The sequence below is a fragment of the Chrysemys picta genome, chromosome 9 (genome assembly GCF_011386835.1).
Source record: "Chrysemys picta bellii isolate R12L10 chromosome 9, ASM1138683v2, whole genome shotgun sequence".
NCBI classification, from domain to species: Eukaryota; Metazoa; Chordata; order Testudines; family Emydidae; genus Chrysemys; species Chrysemys picta.
Window position 1 is genome coordinate 103,882,740 of NC_088799.1, and position 18,841 is coordinate 103,901,580.

At 45.5% G+C, this 18,841-nt stretch overlaps 1 protein-coding gene across 5 annotated transcripts in view; it reads right to left on the reverse strand.

Annotated features, from left to right (window-relative positions):
• The window catches only part of TEX11 (testis expressed 11), a 110,318-nt gene that overhangs the window by 3,622 nt on the left and 87,855 nt on the right, over positions 1–18,841 (reverse strand). For 4 of the 5 annotated variants that reach the window (XM_065557384.1, XM_065557381.1, XM_065557379.1 and 1 more), the window contains 4 exons: positions 18,633–18,782; positions 17,096–17,204; positions 7,657–7,777; positions 2,357–2,521 (listed from right to left, as the gene is read on the reverse strand). In XM_065557384.1, the coding sequence (XP_065413456.1) occupies positions 2,357–2,521; positions 7,657–7,777; positions 17,096–17,204; positions 18,633–18,782 (545 nt within the window). The remainder of the gene's footprint in view (positions 1–2,356; positions 2,522–7,656; positions 7,778–17,095; positions 17,205–18,632; positions 18,783–18,841) is intronic. The other variant, XM_065557380.1, reaches the window with a different exon arrangement.

Sequence of the window (18,841 nt, forward strand, 5' to 3'; positions counted from 1 at the left end):
ATCCACAGTGAAAGTATTCTTAAAATGAACGTGCTGGATCATCATCTGAGACTGCTATAACATGAAATATATGGCAGAATGCAGGTAAAACAGAGCAGGAGGCATACAATTTTCCCCCAAGGAGTTCAGTCACAAATTTAATTAACACATTTTTTTAACGATCATGGTCAGCATGAAGCATGTCCTCTGGAATGGTGGCCAAAGCATGAAGGGGCATACGAATGTTTAGCATATCTGGCACGTAAATACCTTGCAATGCCGGCTACAAAAATGCCATGAGAATGCCTGTTCTCGCTTTCAGGTGACATTATCGCCTGTAAATGTAAACAAATTTGTTTGTCTTAGCGCTTGGCTGAACAAGAAGTAGGACTGAGTGGACTTGTAGGCTCTAAAGTTTTACACTGTTTTGTTTTTGAGAGCAGTTATGTAACAACAACAAAATCTACGTTTGTAAGTTGCACTTTCACAATAATGAGACTGCACTACAGTACTTGTATGAGGTAAATTAGAAGTACTATTTCTTTTATCATTTTTACATTGCAAATATTTGTAATAATAAATTAATATAAAGTGAGCACAGTCAGTATATTTGAAAATGTAGAAAAACATCCAAAAATATTTAATAAATGTCAATTGGGATTCTCTGTTTAACAGTGCGATTAAAACTGTGATTAATTGTGGTTAATTTTTTTAATCGCAATTAATTTTGTTGAGTTAATCGCCTGATTTAACTGATTAACTGACAGCCCTATTTACAACTGCAGCCACACTAGGGATTGTGTTTCAAAAACTGATAAATTAAATGGGCACAAAAACTACTGACCAGCCCGCAACCAATCAGTGTTAAACTGGAGCCAGTGTAGGGGTGTGTGTAAGATAATGCACGATGACTGCACACATCATCCAGTCTATAAATTGCTGCAGTAGGGATGGGCAGGCTTAAGGGCAATGGAGCCAAAAGTAACAGAGCAACAGAAAGCATGATTTGACGTGGCAAAGGGCTAAGAAAAGCTATACAGCTCTCTGCAGAGGGCTGATCATTGAAGTGTCCTGCACGGCAGAATCCTGCCTGGTCTACATCCAGAAGTTGCACTGGTTTCACTCAAGATGGGATGCTGCAGCAATTTAGTTGCATCACTTAATGCCAGGCTTACAGCAGTTCAGTTTGATTTAAACCTGGCTTAGACCAACAATGTAAAAGCATCTACAGACGTCAGCCTGATTTAATTAAATCAGTGCACCGTCCCACTGTTAGTGACACTGGTGCTACTTGTGTGTATAGAAAAGCCCTGATTTCTTTTTAATTCATTAAAGCACCTGCCTTTTTGCAGAATGTCCTCTCTGCCCGTCTACTTCCATTGTTAGTTGTATTGCTTCCAATGTTTCATTGCTTGTAGCTGCATGAGTGTGATGGGTTAGATAACTGTTTCCCAGTACTGTGGTAAGAGGCTCAGTTAAGTGATCAGCAATCTTATTAAAAAAGAGAGGTAACTGCTTGGGGATGCAGAGATTGGGGAAGAGACCTGTTCCCCTGTGTCTCTGTCAGTTTTCATAGTAATAGAATATAAGGCCAGAAAAGACCATTGTAATCATCCAATCTGAGCTCCTGTACAACACCTGTCAGAGAACTTTACCCAGGTTTTTCTCCTCTACCTCTCATGTTCAAACTTTTATTCTTTTCCCTAACAGTTTCTGCCCTGATCCTAAGACTCCTGCAGCCCCTCATACTGAATGCAACGCCCCACCCTGGCAGCACATAAGCTTTGCCTCAGTGAGGGTCACACTGGTAGCTTGTCCAAAGCTGTGCCTAAAATGGAACAGAGGGCAGCTGGCCTCATCATGGATAGAGTGGTGCAGCCTGCAGCAATAACTAGCGTCTCCATCTTTATCTAAGCAGCCAGCCACACTGCATGCTGGGATCTGAACTTTTCATGCCTCCAACATGTCTCTGAAATATGTCCCACTGTAGAATGCTGTGGCAACATATAGTGCACAGGCTGCAATTTGGCCACCCTACACAAGGAGAAGCCAGCATAGAGCCAAAGGTTTGCCCACAGCCACAGCTGAGCTGAAAACTACCTCCACTCAGTTGCTTGCACAAGCTCACTAGTATCAGGACTATACATTCCTTTCTGCCTGTGTGCCACATCCATTATGTTCTCTCTTCCCCATGGGTTTAGACAGTCGTAGCAGCAGCTCTGGAACACAATTCCAGGCTTAGACCCATAATAGCACATGTTGCTTAAGCATCTAGTGACTTCTTCTGCCTTGTCCATTTCCCTGTGGAGCAGTTTCTTCCATGCTTTCCCCTCCACCACTCACAGTTTTTGCCCCCCTGCCTTCTGCTCACACTCACCTGGCTTTCATAGCTGCTCTTCAGGGATCTCAGGTGATTCAGAAAGCGCATACCCAGCCCACACCAGCGCTCAGCCTCCTTGTATTTACCGACACTGTACTGAAATATTCCTGTATTCCAGGCTCTGGTCATCAGCCAAAGGGTCTCCACCTCTGGGTAATCATCCTACAGTAGCCAGCAAGGCAAAGCAACAATGCAAAGATTAGGCTTTTCACTCCTAAAGATACCTGGTCTAGGGTGCATTAGAGTTTATTCTTAGAACAGAGAAACAGAAGAAAGTTCTTCACCCTGGGCATGCAAAAGCCAGAATTCCCTATGGTCTTTCCGATAATTCACCACTCACCTGCACCACTTCCGAACTGCTTACTGCCAACGTGGGTGAGGAATGCGGCACTCTTGTCTATTATTAGGACAGAACATTCAATCCTATGGTACTGGGAATGACCCCATGGTGGCTGCATGTGGCAGGAGAACTTGCATATGATCTATCTGCAGATTGGCTGAAACATTTTCAACATGCACTGAATGGTGGGAACTGATTGTTGTGCAGACCTGGAATGACCTGCAGTGGTTCCAGAATTTCAGGATGTCGAAGACCACATCCCTGGAGTTGTGTATCCAAGCTAGCTCCTGTTCTGCAGCACAGGAACACCAGGATGAGAGCTGTCCTTAGTGGCAATCACCATGTGGAAGCTTGAAAACCCAGATCGCTACCAGTTAACGGGAAACCAATACAGTGTGTGTGTGGGGGGGGGAGAAATATCAACAAATTCATCTTCCTCCTCCTTCCTGAGCCTCCTCCCTGATGCTGAATAAGGAACATATTGTTTAGAAGCTCATGGATGAAAATAAGCTAAGGCCAAATCTTGCTTTGGCTCTTGGGTACCAGCTGTTGCGACTGTCTGGTTTATACTTCAGGCCTGCCAAGAAGGCACAAACAACCAGGGGGGACTAACAAGGCCTGAATAGAAGGAAGATTTCACTCTCCAGTAGGCCAGTCCCCATGGAGACAAGGGCCTGAAAAGTAAGTGCAGTATAGCAAGTACTGACAGCAGGGAAAACCATTTCCAGGTCATTTGAAAAACAGGAATTTAATAAACCCACAAAGAAATTTAACAAACAGTTGATTCATCAATGCCAACATTACAAGCCAAATTTCACCCAGCCTCACACTGAGGACTGTAGAAGGGCAAACAGTACTTCTTTCTTTAAAAGGGGGAGCAAAGGGAACCCAGGGAATTTATAAACTAGACAGCCTAACTCTGATACCTGGAAGGATACTGGAACAATTATTAAGCAATCAGTTTGTAAGCACCTAGAGGATAATACAGTTATAAGGTAAAGCCAGCATGGATTTGTCAAGAAAAAAATCATGCCGAACCAACCTAATTTCCTTCTTTCACAGAGTACCTGGCCTAGTGGATAGAGGAATGCAGTAGATGTGATATATGTTGTGACTAATTTGAATAAATTCAAATCAGAAGGGTCAAATGCTATTCACCCAAGGGTACTGAAGGAATTATCTGACAAAAATCTATTCATCTGTACAAACTAGGAAAATGTGGTCTAGATAAAATTATTAGAAGGTGGGTGCACAACTGTTGGAAAGAATGTACTAAAAGACTAGTCATGAGTGGTTCGCTATCAAACTGGGAGGGCGTATCTACTGGGGTCCATCCTGGGTCTGACACTTTTCAATATTTCCATAGGTGGCTTGGATAATGGAGTGGCGAGTAAGCTTCTAAAACTTGTGGGTGACACCAAGCTTGGAAAGGTTGCAAGCACTTTGGAGGACAAGCTTGGAATTCAGAAGGAACTTTACAAATTGGAGAATTGGTCTGAACTCAGCAAGATGAAATTCAATAAAGACAAGAGCAAAGTACTACACTTAGTAAGGAAAAAATAAAATGGCACAACTACAAAATAGGGAATAAATGGCTAGGTGGTAGTACTGCTGAAAAGAATTTGGAAGTTATAGTGGATTGCTCATTGAATACGAGTCAGCAATGTGATACAATTGTGAAAAACAGCTAATCTAATTCTGTGTATATTAACTGGACTGTCATTTGCAAGACACAGGCGGTAACTGTCCTGCTCTGCTCAGCACTGGTGAGGCCTCAGCTGGAGTACTGCATCCAGTTCTGGGCACCACACTAAGAAAGTTGTGGATAAACTGGAGAGAGTTCAGAGGATAGCAACAAAAATGATAAAAAGTTTAGAAAACCTGACTGTGAAGGAAGGCTAAAAAACTGGACTTGTTTAGAAAAGATGACTAAAGGGGATCCGGATAAGTCTTCAAATATATTAAAGCTGTTATAAAGAGAACAGTGATCAATTGTTCTCCATGGCCACTGAAGGTAGGTTAAGAAGTAATGGATTTAAACTGCAGCAAGGGAGACAGGAAAAACTTTCCAACTATAAGGATAGTTAAGCATGGGAATAGGCTTCCAAGGGAGGTTGCGGAATCCCCATCATTTGAGATTTTTAAGAAAAAGCTGGACCGATAGCTGTCAGAGATGGTCTAGGTTTACTTGATCCTGCCTCAGCACAGGGGCCTAGACTAGATGACCTCTTGAGGTCCTTCAGTCCCTACATTTCTATGATTCTAAAATCTGGAATGTCAAGTTGTATTTGCAGACAGGGTTTTTTTTAAGAATGGTGGGCTATATACTCCGGCTTCAGGCAATTTCTAAACCCAGGACTAAAAATACGCCCTAAAATGTCTCAGAAAACCCTCCACAAAAGCCAGGACACTCTCAGTTAAGTCATAAGGATCCAGGAGATATTCAGTTTGAGGTGCCCTCACTATATCCCTCGGGGAAGGGGCTTGTCCCATGTGAGCAGGGGCGCCATTTCAGACTGGGTGTGTGTGTGACTAGCCATGATTCCAGGGGCTACTTAGGTACTTGAAAATTCTAGTTTTTTGGCAGATAACTTAGCAATTAGCTGACAGAATTACTGTAGCTAATTCCTATATAAAAGAAAGAAAATCAAATAGACCTACTCAGCTCTAATACTAACATGTTCTGACATCTTGTGGCAAGTCACTTAAAGACACAGGTTAGGTTTAAAATTTTAATATATATTCTTACTTGGTTACTAACTCTGCAGAGAGAGATAGCGACCCCATCAGGACTCCTGGGTTCTATCTCAGCTCTGGGAGGGGTGTGAGGTCTAAGGGGTTGCAGCGGGAGGCAGATACACCAGGGTTCAATATAAGAATATGAGAATGGCCATACAGGCTAAGACCAATGGTCCATCTAGCCCCGTATCCTGTCTTCCAACAGTGGCCAATATCAGGTGCTTCAGAGGGAATGAACAGAACAGGTAATCATCAAGTGATCCATCCCGTCACCCATTCCCAGCTTCTGCAAACAGAGGCTAGGAACACACAGAACATGGTATTGGATCCCTGCGCATCCTGACTAATAGCCATTGATGGACCTGTCCTCCATGAACTTATCTAGTTCTTATTGGAACCGGGTATATTTTGGCCTTCATCATTTCTCCAGGCAACAAGTTCCATAGATTGACTGTGAAGAAATACTCTTTTGTTTGTTTTAAATCTCCTGTCTATTAATTTCATTAGGTGACCCCTAATGCTTGTGTTATGTGAAGGAGTAAATAACATTTCCTTATTCAATTTTTCCTCACCATTCATGATTTTATAGACCTCTATCATATCCCCCCTTAGTCATTTCTTTTCCAAGCTGAAAAGTCCCAGTCTTTTTCATCTCTCCTCATACAGAAGGTGTTCCATACCCCTAATCATTTCTGTTGCCCTTCTCTGTACCTTTTCCAAATCCAATACATCTTTTTTGAGCTCGGGTGACCAAATCTGCATCCAGTATTCAATATGTGGGTGTACCATGGATTTACATAGAGGCAATATGATATTTTCTGTCTTATTAGCTATCCCTTTCCTACTGATTCCGAATATGCTGTTTGATTGCCACTGCACGTTGCGTGGATGTTTTCAGAGAACTCTCCACACTGACTCCAAGATCTCTGTCTTGAGTGATAACAGCTAATTTAGACTCTGGTGTTTTGTATGTAGAGTTGGGATTATATTTTGCCATGGGCATTACTTCGCATTTATCAACATTGAATTTCATCTGCCATTGTGTTGCCCAGTCATCCAGTTTTGTGAGATCCCTTTGTAACTCTTCACAGTCAGCTTTGGACTTAACTATCTTGAGTAATTTTCAACAGAGGGTCCTGTGGCACCTTTGAGACTAACAGAAGTATTGGGAGCATAAGCTTTCGGGGTAAGAACCTCACTTCTTCACATGCAAGAGGGAGGAAACAAAGGGTAGGAATGAATAAATGGTGAGAATGGAAAAAAGTAAGTAGTGGTGTCCCCCAAGGGTCTATACTGGACCAGTGCTGATCAACATATTTATAAATGATCTGGAAAAGGGGGTAAACAGTGAGGTGGCATCTGAAGAAGTGAGGTTTTTACCCACGAAAGCTTATGCTCCCAATATTTCTGTTAGTCTTAAAGGTGCCACAGGACCCTCTGTTGCTTTTTACAGATTCAGACTAACACGGCTACCCCTCTGATACTTGAGTAATTTTGTATCATCTGCAAATTTTGCCACCTCACTGTTTGCCCCCTTTTCCAGATCATTTATAAATATGTTGATCAGCACTGGTCCAGTATAGACCCTTGGGGGACACCACTACTTACTTTTTTCCATTCTCACCATTTATTCATTCCTACCCTTTGTTTCCTCTCTTTTAATTTGAGTGCCTGGCAATACTTTCAGGATCATCTAAGGTTTCAGAGTAGCAGCCGTGTTAGTCTGTATCCGCAAAAAGAAGAACAGGAGTACTTGTGGCACCTTAGAGACTAACAAATATATTAGAGCATAAGCTTTCGTGGACTACAGCCCACTTCTTCGGATGCATTTGTTAGTCTCTAAGGATCATCTAAGGATCCTTAATTTAATTTAAGGACAAGCCTTTTGTTATCTTAATCAGCCTGCCTCTGTTTATAAACAAACTCCCTGCCCTGGGAGTGGAAGCTGGGAGCAGCACAGAACTCATCCCATATCACACTCAAGCTGTGTCGCAGTGAAGAGCTCCCTCTGGGGCTAGGGAATACACTGCAAGTGCAGACCTCAGGTACTAAACTCAGCAGAGGCTAGAGCCACCCTCCCCAGCCTCCTTAAATGACGCCCCTGCATGTGAGAGCCTAAATATTTGAAGATTTGTTTGCTGATTGCTCTCATTGTGGTGAGGACTTTTTAAGCTTACTCAGGATCATTTCCAATCTTTTGTTTTTCTGTTCAACTTACTGTGGTGCTTACAATGCTCAGAGCATCTTCAAAGTAGCCCCACACCTCCTCCAGTACACAAGCATCTGTGTCTATCACTCCAGTTGGCAGAGAAAGGTGAACCAAGCTGTGCAGACATTTGCTGGGAATCAAAACAGCAACAAAGAGGAAAACTTGTTAAATACCATATGGAATATGCATCTTTGATTACTCAGCAAAGCAACCATGCATGGAACAAATTAGCTGAGTTTTAACAGCAGCACCACTCTGGCATGTGTCTCCATTTGTTGTCTGCACTTCACTACTTTGTACCCTACCCATTTCTGAAAGCAGGACATCCTTGCCCTGGGCCTGAGGTCATTCCTGCAGTCTATAGCTGGGAGGCAGCAGCATTGTATTTTAGGAGTTGCCCAACTGAAAAGAAGGGGAGAGCAGCTATTCTATCCCAATCCCACTAAGGGAGCTAACTGCAGGGCCGTGCATGTCTTGCTGTCCTTTGAAATCAAGAAAAACAACAGCAAATGCGTGCACCTTGAAATGGTTCTCCCTGCTCATTAAGGGAAAAGGCAGCTCCTTCATGATAACTCAGCCTGGACTTTAGGAGAGTGAGTCACAGAGCATTGTCATGGCAGTTCAGGTGCAGGGGGAGCAGAAGAGGGGATTCCATTACAGGGAATGGAATCTGAGGCCAAAGGATGTCAGGTAGTATTTCAGATTCCGTATACAGCAGGTACCCTGGGGAGCTAGCTACTCAGCACCACTGTATCATATATTTGGCATAGTATCTTACAGTTAACTCCCCCCAGTCCCTGTGGCTTTCCCCACAGTTCTCTTCACTTAATTTCTTTTGAGAGGACTACATCGCACCCAACCAGCTACAGTATGCCCTATGGAGCACATCACAGGTTAAGCCAAAGCTGCTTACGGGCGCCTATTTGTAGCCAAGCATCTTCATTGGCCTAGTTACCACTGGGAATATAAATGGTGTTAGAAAGCATGTTAAGTAAACAGGTTTTAATTAACACTGTTAAAACATTAGCGTAACAAAGATAATCGTGTTGAAAAAAGTGTTAACTAGCCATGGGTAAGGCTACGTTTTAGTCATGGGTATTTTTAGTAAAAATCTTTGACAGGTCACGGGCAGTAAACAAAAATTCACAGCCCTTGACCTGTCCATGACTTGTACTATATACCCCTGACTAAATCTTGGGGGGGGGGGGGGCGGGGGCGGTAGCCCCGGGGCATTGTGAGTGCATGGGGCGGGGCAGCCTGGGGGTGCCGGGGTGCTTGGGAGGGGGTGCTCGGGAGGGGGTGCCATGGGTTCTTCGGCGGAGGGGGGAGCAGCCAGGACCCCCACTGGTGCTGGGAGGGGAGGGGGTTGGCGGGGCTGGCAGGCTCCCTACCCAGCTCCTTGCGGCTTCCCGGAAGCGGGATATGTCCCTCCCTCAGGACCTAGCTCCCCGTACTGCCCCTCCACCCCAAGCGCCGGCTCCACAGCGCCCAGTGGCTGGGTACCACAGCCAATGGGAGCTACAGGAATGGTGCCTGCGGGCGGAGGCAGTGTGCAGAGCTAGGAACGGAGGGTGGGACATGTGGCCACTTCTGGGGAGCCCCCTCCCCCAAGGAAAGCGCCACACCAGAGCCCCCTCCCACACCCAAACTCCTGGTGCTGCTGGGGGGGGGCAGTGGCCCAAGACTGCCCCAGTAGCAGCCTGTGCAGCTGGCCCAGGGGCTGCCCAAGCTGCTCAGGCGGCCCCCGGACCAGCCACACAGGCCACTGCAGAAGTCACGGAGTTCCCGGAAAGTCTCAGAATCCATGACTTCTGTGACCACCATGACAAACTTGCAGCCTTAGTCATGGGTAATCCTAAAGTGACTAGTGTTGCCCATTTGTAGTAGCAGATATTGGAGCCTTGCAGCAGGTTAGTTTCCCACTTGAAGGGAATTTGGTGACATGGAGTCAGGGTATTTTCTGTGTAATTTACTAACTTACTAAATGTTCACAAGTCCTGTTTATCTTGAGCAGAGGCAACCAAAATTGCAGCAACCTCAGCTACTACTGCCCTGTCACCAAGCAGCAGCTCCCTATTTTGCACTAATTTACTTAGCACACTCTGTTCTCGCCTAAGCCAGAGTCTTTTATCTGGGACACCCTTAGCTCAAAGCTGCTTGTCCTGGACTGCATGATCTAGCAAGAGGGGCCTTAGCATGAACCCTCTTGTTGTTCTTCTGCAACACAAAGGAAGTACAGACAGGTTTGGATGGAACCAGCTCCTTGCCAGTTTCCTTCTTGGAGGCCCTAGGGTTAATTACAACCAGCTACCACATTTTTAAACATGATGACCTTTGTCTACACTAGTGGCTAAGTGATGTATAACAGCATATTAAAAGATATTAGTTAAACAAAACCAACAGAAGATTTCCTCCTTACATACCGTATGTATGCAGCACAAGTACACAAACCTACTCCATTACCATTACCAGCACTAATGAGTTCACCCTTGAAGAGATCAGAGAGGAAACAGAGTCCCTGTGCCCAGAAGCTCACATTATGTTCTGGAAAAAGGGTATCTATTAAGGTCTTGTCTATATTATAGAGTTTTGTCAACAAAAGTCAGCTTTCAGCAACAGAACAGTGGAGGTATACACACTATAATGCTCCTTCTGCCGACAAAACTCTCCTGCTTTGCAGAAAAAATAAAACCACCTCAACAAGAGGCGTAGAGCTTTTGGCAACAAAATATCAACAGTGTCAGTGTAGACACTGCATTTGTTTATGTCACTGTAAACGGCCTCCAGGAGGTGTCCCACAATGCCCATCCTGACTGCTCTAGTCAGCAGTTTGAACTCTGCTGCCCTGCACCTGGGAATTTCTGAAATTCCACTTCATGTTTGCTCAGCATGGAGAGCTCACATCACATCTTCCCAGCTGATTACAGCGTCTCCAGGCAGCAAACACTCTCCTGCTTGGAGTACCTGTGTTGTTGGATCTGCTGACTCTGTGGGGAGGAGGCTGTGAAGTCCCAGCTATGCTCCAGCTGTAGAAACTTCGATATCTATGGTCAGATTTCTTGTGGCATGTTGGATAAGGGCTAGGAATGGGACACGCATCAGTGCCGTGTGAGGATAAAGGAGCTGAGGCAGGCACACCAGAAGGCAAGGGAGTCGAACTGTTGCTCTGGTGCTGCCTGAAGACTTGCCGCTCCTAGGCAGCAATCCCACCTCCACAAACCGTATGGATACTTTGGCGGGGCTGAGGACCTGAGGACGAAGTCATGGACAAAGTGATCAAGTTGGAGGATGATGTGGAGCACACAGCAGGACCTCTTTTCCACTCCAGAGGGGTCAAGCCAGTCCCAGCAGTCCATCTCTGATGCGCATGAAGCAGGAGAGGGGAGCTCTGGTAAGTGATCCTTTTGAGTCGATGCTGTTCGGTTATATGAGGTAGAGCTGTCCTTTGCTTTGTTACGTTCTAGAAGTGGGTGAAGGGATAGAAATGTACAAGACTAGCTGTGTTTGCATGTGATTCACATCCCCCTGTGCAGCTAAGCAGTGCAGCAGAACAGTGTGTTAATGCACACCGAGATTTCATGGGAATCCTCTAGAGAGATCTCTAGGAAACTTTCCTGGATGTACTCGCCCATCCTCAGCCAAAGATTCCTTAGCAGAGCGGCTTTGTTCCTCCTGCCGTTTTAGGAAACTCTCCCATGCCAATCGGCAATCACTCGTGCAGGGACCAACACGGCACACAGACTAGCAGCATAGAGACTCAGTCTGAAGCGGCATACTAGCAGGAGATGCACTCTTGCATACCCTCAGGAGTGAAATATGGCTTCAGACCCCCGCCTATGGAAAATAGTGGCAAAATTTACAATATTGTCCTTAGTTGCCTCCTAGATCCTTTGTCCCATCTTAAGCACTCCCCTAGGCCGAACTCACCATGTTTAGGGCATTTGCTGAGATGTGTGCTTTCCAAGGGATAGCGAGAAACTGATTCATATTTCAAAAGAGGTGCATTTTACTATAATGATTTGATGCTATACATGCACTAAACAATCACGCTTCTGTTTATTGTGCTTCTACAGATGTGGCCTTCAGAGGAACCCCGTACATACCAGCAGAGCGCCTCTACCAGATAAGTATCAGAGAGGTAGCCATATTAGTCTGTATCCACAAAAATAACGAGGAGTCCGATGGCACCTTAAAGACTAACAAATTTATTTGTGCATAAGCTTTCGTGGGTAAAAAACCACCTCTTCAGCTGCAGCTGAAGAAGTGTTTTTTTACCCACAAAAGCTTATGCCCAAATAAAACTGTTAGTCTTTAAGGTGCCATACTCCTCATTGTCTACCAGATAAGGAAGTGAGCAAGGAGGACATGTTTCGAGAGATGCTCCAATCCTCAAAGGCCAAAAACCAAGAATGCAGGATGTGGAAAGAGAGTTTAAAAGAAAATTATAAAACAGATAGGACAGCAAGGAGATCCAGAAGTGAATTTTAATGGGCCAGGATCAGATGATAAAAGTGATGGAGGAGCAAACAGAGATGTTAAAAGTCCCTAATCATGCTGCCTGCAGAATTAATCCGTGCTTGTCCCCCCCGCCTCCCACCGCCAATACAGAACTGCTTTCCATGCCATCCCCAAACTCCTCCCACACATTCCTTGCAACTTTCCAGCCCGACTCGGTATCCCATTCACTCCACCCCTTCGGACAGCTTCCAAAATGATAGCTGGACTTACACACAGCAATAAGAGCCTACACTGCCCATCACTGTTATCTCCCTTTCCACCAACCCTTTTGTGTGTGTTGTTAATTGGTATTTAATAAAAACATACTCTCTGAAAGATAACAAATCTTTATTTGTCTCTTGCACATGGTGGTTGCTGCTGGAATTAATACACAGTTGTAATTTGATCATTTGCGGATTACAAATCATGGTCAGAAATCAAAATTTCATGAAAGGCGGCAAATTAAAGCATGACAGAGTGCTGTATAGAAAGACACATGACTGGTGCTCACTGTCAAAATGGTGCCTCAAAGCCTCCCTGAATCAAATAGCACCCCATTGTGCCCCTCTAATAGCCTTGGTATCTGGCTGCTCAAAATCAACCACCAGGCGATTCGCCTCCGTGCTCCACCCCAGGAGAAACTTTTCACCCTTAGCCTCACAAATATTACTCAGCGCACAGCAGGCTGCTATGACCATGGGAATATTTTCTTCATTTAGGTCTAACCTGCCATAAAGGCAGCGCCAGTGTGCTTTTAATCTGCCAAAGGCACATTCTACGGTCATTCTGCACCTGCTCAGCCTATTGCTGAAGTGCTCCTTGCTGCTGTCCAGGTTTCCCATGTAAGACATCATGAGCCATGGGAGTAAAGGGTATGCTGGGTCTTTCAGGATCACTATGGGCATTTCAACATCCTCCAATGGAATCTTCTGATCTGGAAAGAAAGTCCCTGCTTGCAGCTTTATGTACAGGCCAGTGTTCCTGAAGGTGCATGCGTCATGCACCTTCCTGGACCACCCCGCACTTATGTCAGTGACACACCCAGTGATCCACAAGCTCCTTCAATACCATAGAGAAGTACTCGGTCGCAAGATGGTCGGGGGCCAAAATTGGACTCCGCATGCCATCTATCGCCCTGCCGCAGTTAGGAAATCCCGTTGCCGCAAATCCATCTACTATTTCACACACATTGCCAACAGTCACAGTCCTTTGTAGCAGGATGCAATTACTGGCCTTGCATACTTGCAGTAACGCAGCCCCAACGGTGGACTTCCCAACTCCGAACTGATTCACGACCAACTGGTAGCAGTCTGTAGTTGCCAGCTTCCACACAGTGATCGTCATGATCTTCTCCACCGATAGGGCAGCTCTCATTTTGGTGTCCTTGCGCTGCAGTGCTAGGGCAAGCTCCGCACACAGTTCCAGGAAGGTGGCTTTGCATATTTGAAAGTTCTGCAGCCACTGCTCGTCACCTTAGATCTGCATAACGATGCAATCCAACCACACAGTGCTTGTTTTCCAAGCCCAAAAGCGATGGTCCACTGTGTGCAGCTGCTCCGTGAATGCCAAAAGTAATCTGGTGTTGTTTCTTTCCATGGCACACAGAAAGTCGGGCACCTTGGATTCCTGGTCACATTGGATGCTCATGATATACTGCATAATCAGCTGTGATGTGTTCATAATAGTGACCACAACAGTAGAGAGCAGTGCAGGGTCCATGCTTTCAGAGATAGCAGGCGCACAGTAAATAGGGGAAATTGGAAAATGCTGTGAAATGCAGTCGGAAGCCCATGGAATGTTGGGACGGAAAAAAAGTGCATCATGGGACGTTGAGCCCACATCCATGATACACTGCAATCCACTCCATCTTCCCACAACTTCTAGCTGCAGCAGGTGGCAAGTAGCACAGTGGGATAGCTACCCACAGTACACTGCTCTCACTGTCGATGCTAGAGCACCAACTGTGGACACGCTCCGCCACAGAAGGAGCATTGTGCGAACATGAAAACGTGATTATATGCAAATGTGATTATACTGGGTTTTGATCGTCGGCATAACCTGCATTGACAAAACGCTGTAGTGTAGACAAGGCCTAAGTGAGAGCGGTTTTTATTCAATGAACATGGGCTCATCTCTTGGGCATCATGTTTTAAGCAGTCACTCGCTGATTCAGAAGCTGCCTGCTTAGCATAGGCTGACATCTTCTGGCTCTCCCCTCCCTAAGGATAGATCTTCACTATAGAGTTAACTCAGGCTCTAATTCAGGCCCCCATAATTCCTCTTCTGTCCACATACTACACCCTCTCATCCGAGTTTAGTGATGCTTTCAAGCTGGGCTAGCTGGCTCTTCTGGGGCTGTAGATAAAACCCAAATGTTGCTTTCATTCAGGGTGGTGACCCATCTTGCAGGCTAATCCCCCTGCATGCTGACAGTCCTCGAATGTGTTCCCACAATTCCCCTTGTGTGCCCAGAAGAACAGACAATTTTTTCCGCAATTCACTGGGAATCATAAGGCAGCTCATCTTACTGCCACACCAAGAACATGGGGTATGACCCCAGAAGGCGAGATTACTTACTTATACAGTAACCGAGTTCAAGAAGTTTTGTTCCTACAGGTACTCCATGTGAGAACGATAGCACATGGGTGTGCGAACAATCAGATTTTTGTCAGCAGTGTTCATGTATCTGTGCCTGTGCCCTATGCACCCTCCTGCTCCAATACGAGAGTATGTAGGGAGAGGCAGACCCACCACCATTCCAGTTCCTTCCCAATCAGGAAGTTCAGATGCAAAGACTCCAAAGTTGAGAGGAGGGAGGATAGTGGAAAACCTATAGGGACAAAGCATTTTGAAGAACTCTGGTTACTGTAGAGGTAAGTAACCTCTCTTCCTTCTTCAAGCTATTGTCCCTATGGATGCTGAACGTGTGGAGATTCTTGCACAGTACCTCAATATGGAAGAGGGTGCTGAGGAGGCAAATTCAGTATAGATCACAGAACCGCATCACCAAAGGCTTCATCTGCCCTGCAAGCAGGTGCAATAGTGTAGTGAGAAAATGTGGGCACAGAAGACTAGGTGGCAGCCCTACAAATGTCTGTGATGGATATATTCTTAAGTAGGGCTACAGAGGTGGATTGGGCACTAGTAGGATGGGAAGTAATCCTCGGTGAGGGAACCCCTCCAGATGCTTCACAGCATGCCAAGATCCATTCTGAGATCCTGAGATAGTCTTTGGGTGAAAATCGACTGTCCATTCATTCTAAAAAGAGATCGAGTCGGGGATAAGTTCTGGAGGGCTTCGGCCTATTGAGATAGAAGGCAAGAGCTCTTCTTACACCCAGATTATGAAGACTAGCCTCCTCTCTCAACCAATGAGGCATGGGGTAAAACACTGGCCATTGAATGACCTGATTGAGGCGGAAGTCTGATGAGATCTTAGGCAGGAAACAAGGATGGGGGCATAGAGTCACCTTCTCACAGTAGAATATCATGTACAGGTGGGGTCAGTCATAAGTGCCCCTAGTTCTCCTATCTTTCTGGCTAAGGTGATGGCTATGAGGAATGAGACCTTGAAGACCAAATGAAGAAATAAGCAGCTTCCCAAGAATTTGGATGGGGGTCTTCTTAAGGCAATGAGAACCAAATTAAGGTCCCAGAGTAGGGTGGAGGGTTTCCTGCTATTCAGCAGCACTGTCTGAACCTCAAGAGAACAATTCTGTTCTATGCCCAAGAGCCATCAAGGAAGCCTTGAGGTGCAGCAATGAAAAACTGAGGTGGGTTATGGTTACTGATTCCCGGGTCAGAAGGTCTACTGTCAGAGGAACGCAAAGCGCAGAGAGAGGCAAAGCAGATCTGAGAACCACACCTGCCTCGGCCATGATTGTGCTATCAGAATGGTCACTACTCTCACCTGTTTCAACTTGTTCAGAAACTTCAGGATTGATGGTGTTGGAGGATAAGCATACAGCAGGACTTGAGGATGGGGAAAAACCTGTGGCAGGCCTGGCATCCTGAGGTTTTTGGCATTACCCATAGAAGGAAAGGCAGCAAACAAACAGGGATTGAGGGTAAAAAGGCCATGCATGCAAAGAAAGGAGGGGGAGTGGAACCCCCTTCAAAAGCACAAACCTGTGCTAAAAATATCCAAAACAAACAAACTTACAGAAAAGAAATAAAACAATACAATGTTAAAGTGAAGTAAGCTGTGAAACTATGCTTCAGACACCACAATTGCTCTATCTCGAGCTGCAGGCAGTTGAGAAGGAACTGGAGTGGTGATGTGTCTGCTCCTCGTGCCAGAGCTCAAGGGTGCATAAGGTGCAGGTACGGACCCACAGATGCTGCTGACAAAACTCTCCAATCAAGAGCACATGGGAGACACACATCTTCACATGGAATACCCATAGGGACAATCACTGAAAGAAATAGTCATAGTGACACACATGGGGGAGTGCGGCACCTGTGAGGACCTGGTAACTCAGGGCTTTGCAGTGTGGCTGTTCACAGCTGGGCTAGGCTAACCTACATGCTGATCACCCAAGTTAACTCTGCAGTGAAAACACAGCCTTATTCAAGTGAGCAGATCCACTGAAATCAGTGTGGCTATTGACATAAGCAAGAGTTTGACCCCTTCTGTTTATCATCATAACCCTTGTGCTCATTACTACGTTTTCTATCAAGTAACTAAGATTTTACTGGGTGCCTCACAGCCATAATACAGACAGGTTCCTGCCCCACAAGGCAAAAATCAGAGAGCACAGAGAAAGGGATCTAACATGCAATCAACAACTGATTCCCTTATATGTCTTCCTTCCCTGCCAGTCCCTCCTTGGAACAGTTTGACATATATCCAGGATAAACAATGACCAGTTGATGGGATACACGACCACCTGACTGCCTGTGCACATTCCCGGCCTCAGTCCTTCTAGCAGTAATTGGTGTGAACACTAACCTGACTCTCACAGCATCAATGGCTTCCTGTTTCCTATGAAGGGTCAGAGCGCTCTTGAGGGCCCTCTTACACACAGAGGGATAATGAGCAGGAGACTCCATCGCTAATGCTTGAAAAACAAAAGAATATGGAGAAGGAAAATGAAAGTGAACAAGATCAGACTTCCCGCACATTGGTCACTGCACTGTTTCTGGTTCCTTGTGATAAATGAATGAATCTAGATTTGTACAACAGACATGTTATTTCATAAGCAGCAATTTTATTCTTGCCCTGCAGAGCTGCACAGTACTAGTGACTGCAGGTGCAGAGCACAAGCCAGCATGCCTTTACCTCTTTCTTGTCACAATATCATAAATGATAGTTGCAGAGCTTAAAAAAATAGGTTCTGTAGTTAATGAGAGTTCTCTTTGTTGACTGGCTACGTCTCCTGCAGCAACAAAAAAATAGAGGTGTCCTACATTAACAATGGCTATTTGGTTTTGTTTTACATTTCCTGGCAATACCATGTCTGATTTAAAAAAAACAAAGAGAAATGCAGAATCTAGGAGTCGTTCCCTGATCAACACTAATAGCTTCAAAATAAGTGAAAAGTAAACAATTTGTCATTTTGGTTCTAAAATTCTCCCTCACCTTCCTGAAAGCCCATTCTAAATGCTCAAGTTGCAGAAGGCATGGCTAGAGCTTTGTGAGGAGGACACAGAGCAGTACAGCAAGTGCCAGTTACAAGCTTCTCCATTATCTTTGGATTTTAAGTCAAGACCGGATGTCTTCTGAAGGATCTGGTCTAGCTCAATCAGAAGTTATTGGACTGGATACAAGAACCACTAGGGGACATTGCATGGCCTGTGTCAGGCAGGAGGTCAGACTAGACAACCATATTGGTTCCTTCTGGCCCTAAACTCTATGAAAAGGTTTTGGATTTTTGAGATGGAGAGAGTCTGTAAGGCACTGGCTCATCTCCCATATGTATCACCAACAGGTTGATACTTCAAAATATGGAGATCTCTGGGTACTACCATGATCACAAATACCTCCCCCAGGTGACAAAGAATGCCTGGATTTTGCATAGATTTTCATTGCTGTAGAGCAGTGCTTCTCAAAGCCGGTCCGCCGCTTGTTCAGGGAAAGCCCCTGGCAGTCCAGGCCGGTTTGTTTACCTGCCACTTCCGCAGGTTCAGCCGATCGCGACTCCCACTGGCCGCGGTTCGCCGCTCCAGGCCAATGGGGGCTGCGGGAAGGATGCCCAGCACATCCCTCGGCCCACGCCACTTCCCGCCGCCCCCATTGGCTTGGGACGGCGAACCGCGGCTAGTGGGAGCCGCAATCGGCCAAACCTGCGGACACGGCAGGTAAACAAACTGGCCTGGACCACCAGGGGCTTTCCCTGAACAAGCGGCGGACCAGCTTTGAGAAGCACTGCTGTAGAGCATAATCCCACCCACTCCAAATGAAAGCGAAAGAATATCATAAGATGCAGCCATGGCCAAGTTTCTTTACATGACTTCAAGAACTGTGGAAATGTAAATAGGGCCCTTACAAGCAATGGTTTCCAGCGTCTTAGTCTCTATTTGTGGCAGTTCCCACACCAATTCCAGCAGGGTTTCCAGTTCTGGATCATTGAGTTTGGCTCTTGCTTCAAATTCATAAAGCAGCAGCAATGTGTCTGTTGGGTCTTTGGAGAAATCTCCTGCAGAGGACACACAGTATTGCCTGTTATTAGTCAATCTGTTACATCAGTTTATGAAA